The 5,307-nt window shown below is 40.3% G+C and overlaps 1 protein-coding gene across 1 annotated transcript; it reads right to left on the reverse strand.

Moving 5' to 3' along the window:
- Window positions 1-87: 87 nt before the first annotated feature.
- On the reverse strand, window positions 88-4,573 carry pane1 (proliferation associated nuclear element). Its single transcript, XM_013915693.1, has 5 exons — window positions 4,378-4,573; window positions 1,973-2,049; window positions 1,411-1,509; window positions 462-541; window positions 88-209 (listed from the first exon to the last, which is right to left on the reverse strand). Exons 1-5 carry the CDS (start codon window positions 4,432-4,434, stop codon window positions 88-90), a joined length of 435 nt encoding a protein of 144 aa, XP_013771147.1. The 5' UTR covers window positions 4,435-4,573.
- Window positions 4,574-5,307: the final 734 nt, after the last annotated feature.

Raw genomic sequence — 5,307 nt, forward strand, 5'->3', positions numbered from 1 at the left:
GTTTACTGAGAACATATACTGGACATGCATTCAGATTAAAATGTGTGAAGGGCTAGATTTGGATTTCACACACGACTTAAAACATCTTCAGTGTTTGTGACCCAGACTGCTACAAACCTGATCCTCCGCAAACAACAGGGGACAGTGGAGCGACGCAGCCAGCTTCCTGACAGCATCCAGGCGCTCAGCGGGGGCGGAAGCACTCCGAGCTACAAGAAAGAGAAGCATAAAAGGTCAGCTGGTCAGACACAAAAAAGCCTGAAAGTACAACAATATGTGTTGTGGGTGGTGTTCAACGGTGAAGTAAAATGTAAACAGTGGTAGACAATTTCTTCTTGATTTAATCTCAGCTTATTTTTTTCCCTTCTTCCTGTGAATCAAGGGACTGGGGAAAAAACAAAACATAAAACAAAACAAGACAAAAAGAAAAACACATAAAAGGATTTTAACCGTTGCCCTACCATTCGTAACCATGAAGCAAACTTTTCCAAGGAAATATCCCGGGTCCAAATATTTCAGGGACGCTTCTGCTGACTGGAAACTACAACAAAATAAAACAAAACAGAATGAAGCACTGCTACATCGTATCATCTTTGAACTTGTTTTTAACTTAAAATATAAAATATTTTGGACAACGTATGTCAGAGGCATCGGGATCTCGTTTCTGCATGATGACATCAAGTTTCTCCTTCATGAAACCTCAAAATCTGAGGTTTAGTGCTCAGTTTGGGTGAAGGTGACGCTTCAAGTAAGGCGGAGTTTTAAGTACTGGAGATCTTGTATTGAAGAGGACTGAGTGGCACCAGAACGAGCTGTTGATAGTCAGAGTGAATCATTGTGATCATCAACACCATGGTGATCAGGTAAACCACCTGGGCACCTCCTAGATGAGGCGATGGGCAAGTCCTGCTGGAAGGAGGCCCCAGGGCAGTCCCAGAACACACTAGAAAAATAAAGTCTCTGGGCTGGTTTGGGGCAATTTGTGTGGTTTAAAAATGACATCTCACTCTCATAACAATTAAGTAAGAACAACACAAAAACAAAGCTGTTATATGAAGCAGAACCTGTGTATTCAGGTGGCCAGTACAACAAATTGCATCTGGACATGTATGTATTTTTTCATCTTGGTGACTAGGAACAAGTCCAGGTTCCTTTTCAATAGACACTCACTGAAACCAGACAAAAGGAGGGTACCCCTGGATCAGGCCTCCGCGGACTGTGGAGGTTGCACCGACTTCTTCCCACAGTCCTGGCTTAGGTAAGTGTGAGTGTGAATGACTCTTTGTCTCTCTGTGTTTGCCCTATAACAGACCAGTGAGGGTGTACCCCATGACAGCTGGGATTGGCTCCAGCACCCTCGCAACCATGAAATGGATAAGCTGAAAATCGACGGATGGATTTGAAAGTTACCTGAGCTCTGAAGTTAGGTTGATGATGAACACAACCAAGTCTATTCTGGGACGACTCTCATCATTCTCCATGGGCAAAGGAAGGCTCTTAGCTAGTCTCCTGTTAAGTACAAAGAGCGATGACAATCATGGGACTCTTACCCACCTCAGGTGGTCTTCACACATCTCAAAGTCATTGCATAACTGAGTAATTTGCTGCAGCTGCAGAATAACAGTGCAGCATCACGTACGAGTTCCCCAGTCAGAATTTCACAATTATTTAATCATAAAGTCAACATTACATTACCAGCTGGAAACCTGTGATGACGTTGCAGTCTGAGTAGTACAAAAGTCCTTTTCCCAAGTACATAACTACTTGTTTGTTGTTGATTATGAAAAATATTTTGTTACTAAATAAACGTTTACAGTCATACTGTTTAAACATAAATGCGACTGATGGTAGAAAACAAATCTTGTTTCGTTGTGAGGATGGCAGACTCGGTTTCCATTTGTGTGCTGCAGCCACTTTCCCCTGACAGATAGCAGACTTCAGCAGTTTGCAGGATGAAGCGAGCTTTACTCACACGTTCACAGTGACACTGGTCTCCTCCACCAGAACATCTGCTAAACTCTGCTGAAATTGCTCCTCACTCTCCACCAGCTGCAGGAAACAAAAACTACCAGTCAGCACAAAACCTGATGATCCCACTTTACACCATCACACAGGTTAAAAAAAAATCTCTTAAACCTGTCAGAAGAAACATTTCGCAGTCACAGTTCAAAGATGTTGCCACTTTCTTTTTTTTTTACAGCGGCTTTTGCTCATATAGAGATTTATGATGATAAAATCATAAATTACAATGCAATAAAACATTCTGAAAAATATTAATTTATACAGACTGTGATCTAATTTGACTGTGGTTACAGTGAGAGGCTATGGAAAATAAAAGGACCACCCTCTGCACCACCTACTGGCCAGACATCAGCAATTTATCCAACATTTGTTTTCAGCTGCTGCAAGGACAAATACTTAAAGCCCGTTAAAAATAATCATCTGACCTCCTGAAGCAACCCTGAACCCTAAAATGGAAGCAAACGCTCTATTTTGGAAAATATGAATGGATTCTTTGCATTTTGTTAGAGTTGTGGCAAGGGGTATGTGCAAAGCCCCACAAAATATTTTAATGTATTTAAAGACACATAACAGTGGAGTGATGGGTTGGTTAAAGTGGTTAAAGAAAATGAATTTAATGAATTTAACAATTTTCAGTATAAAAATATTTCATCTCCTGTGTCGTGCCATTTTTAATAGCACGTGTGCTGCTGCAACAGCCTGAAAATCATACTCAATGTTTCTGCAACAATATTCTCCTCTGTATTTATTGGGAATGTGGTGTATCAAATCGTCTGTTATAATACAAATTTTCATATAATATAAAAAAATCTCACTGATATAGTGATGTCATGGGTTTATCCTCCCTAATGTGGACAACAAGATGTATGCCTCTAGTGAAGGCCTAGTGAAAGATACTACAAAATAAAAGCACAATGATTTGCCAAATATGCACAAAAACTATTCTAGCTGAAGATGGAAGCTACAACATTGTTTCTTCAGGCACAAACACACCATTGAGGACAACCGGGATATGTAGGTGCGCAAGGAGGAGATACTAACAGCTGGTGAAGTGTGACAACTTTTAAACAAGGGCATCGCTGGAGCACTGCACTCCATATGACACGAAGAGCACGTGTTGGATGGAAATTAGCGGTAAAGTACAGGTTTATGCAACTGCATAAAATGCAATATTCCAGAGAGAATATATTTTTATTTATGTGACAGTGTTGTAAGGGTTATTTTAGTTTAACTGTTGTTAGAATGTTTTGTTTGCTTAAAATTTCCAGGGAAAACACTACCTAGGCTACTTTTGAGCTTACATTTGACTTCTGCTGTGTGTCACTATTACTCTATGTTGCTGCTGGCAATGGATTCACACCTTGAACCAGGTAGTCTGCCAGGTGGATGTAAGATACCCTTCATATTTGTTTGCGCTAACAAATCTTTTGCCTGCAGTAAAAAAAAAAAATTGTTCAGTACTTTTTTCAATATTGTAACAATATCGTTATTATAAATTTCCTTGAAATATTGCGATAGAATTTTGAGGTTATATATCACCTGCCCCTAGTATTTACTTAAGAGAAAATATTCTGAAGGTTCCCCCTGAAACAAATAACAACAACAAAATCCTGCCTCTAGTTCTTCTGCTGCTCACTTCAGGGGTCACCACAGCAGATCATCGCCCTCATCTCACACTATCCTTAGCATCCTCCCTGTCACACCAACCCTGTGCACATCCACAATCCTTCTTTTCCTTAAGTCCTTCTCACGCCTTTCCTTCCTTCTTGCTGTCTCTAAACACGCCTTTCCTTTTCCTTTGTCTTACAGTAGCACGATTTCCACCAGCACCACAGGCAGTCGCTGTCATCCCGGTATGGAAAGATCATTCTTGATGACCCGCATGTTTGTTTGGGTTGGCAAGATTTTGCACGCTTCCTGACACAACCCTCCCCTTTTATCTGGGCTTGGGATCCCACCCTCCTTCGGACTGAATTGGAAACGCCTCTGGTTGTGGGTGTTATAGAGCTATTATAGAATAAAAGTATTATAAAAACGTTGAGATAGTGTTTGTTAGGTAGATCGACAGAAAAGTCAAGATTTATCCACACAACACCGACGACGCCAAACAGCTGCTAGACTGTGTAAAAACCTCTTCCTGATACAGTCATATTTGTCTTTATTTAAAGCTTAAATGTGATTTTGCTAGTCCAAGCTGACGACCATATATCTGGGATATTTACGACCAGATATCTCCCAATAAAAAACACATCCAGTCAGCCGTTAGCTCGTCCTGAAAACAGCTACAGTCACAGCACACAGCTCGATATTTGCCTTTTCTTTTTAAAATTTTATTTCTTAAAATGAACAACTCACCAAGATGTTCGCTGTGTTCAGACCAGGGAGTTTACTAAAAGGCTTCAACAACGACATCCTCGCTAAACTTGATAAAGTTTTGTAAACAAACCCGGGGCGGACATTTCTTTCTCTCGCGCTTCTTTTCCAAACATGCGTCTGGCGTCATGACGTATACCAATCTTCATTGGCTGTTTTCTTCTGCCACCTACAGGCCGCCGGGAGTCATGCACCTTTGGCAAGCGTGGACCTACCTCACATTCAGATTAGATCGGTTACTATACAACTGGTTATTCATACATTCATCCCATATAAACTGGAACTTGACAGTATATATACGTATATACAATATATAGGTATTTACAACAAAGAGAATATACAGCATGCTTTGATTCAGCAACAGTATATGAATGTTTGAATGTTTTAGTGAAGACGATACCTTGTTTTTTGCATTTTATGTAGTTCTCACTCTGATTTTAATTTCCTCATAACTTGATGTACCCGGGACGCAACGTCATGACAGAAAGAGAAACGTGTACCTTCCATACCTGTAATGTGTACATTTTTAAATATATATCTACATAGTTATTCATATTTTGATATCTTACATTAAATCCTTCAGTCTACCGGTAAGTACAACCTGCGGAAAAGAGCATCAAAACTGTAAAGCTCAGACTTTTCCAACGTCTTCCTGCTATCTTTTCCACCACCAAAAGCAGCTCCTGTTACCTGAAAATTTTGGCTTCACTTTTGCATGAGGAAGTGGAGCTAGGGCATCCATCTTTACAAACAGCACCAGGCAAATGTTTAGACATGGTGAGTGTGAAGTTGTATGGATTCATACTCAGTGTTACATGAATCCATAGGCATGATTATGTTTTGTCCTCTAATAACCATTACCGCATAATCACTGGCAACTTTATTAGGTAAATCTTGCTAGCACCAGGCTGG

The sequence above is a fragment of the Pundamilia nyererei genome, unplaced genomic scaffold (assembly GCF_000239375.1).
Source record: "Pundamilia nyererei isolate P.nyererei 1_Seehausen unplaced genomic scaffold, PunNye1.0 scaffold00349, whole genome shotgun sequence".
NCBI classification, from domain to species: domain Eukaryota; kingdom Metazoa; phylum Chordata; class Actinopteri; order Cichliformes; family Cichlidae; genus Pundamilia; species Pundamilia nyererei.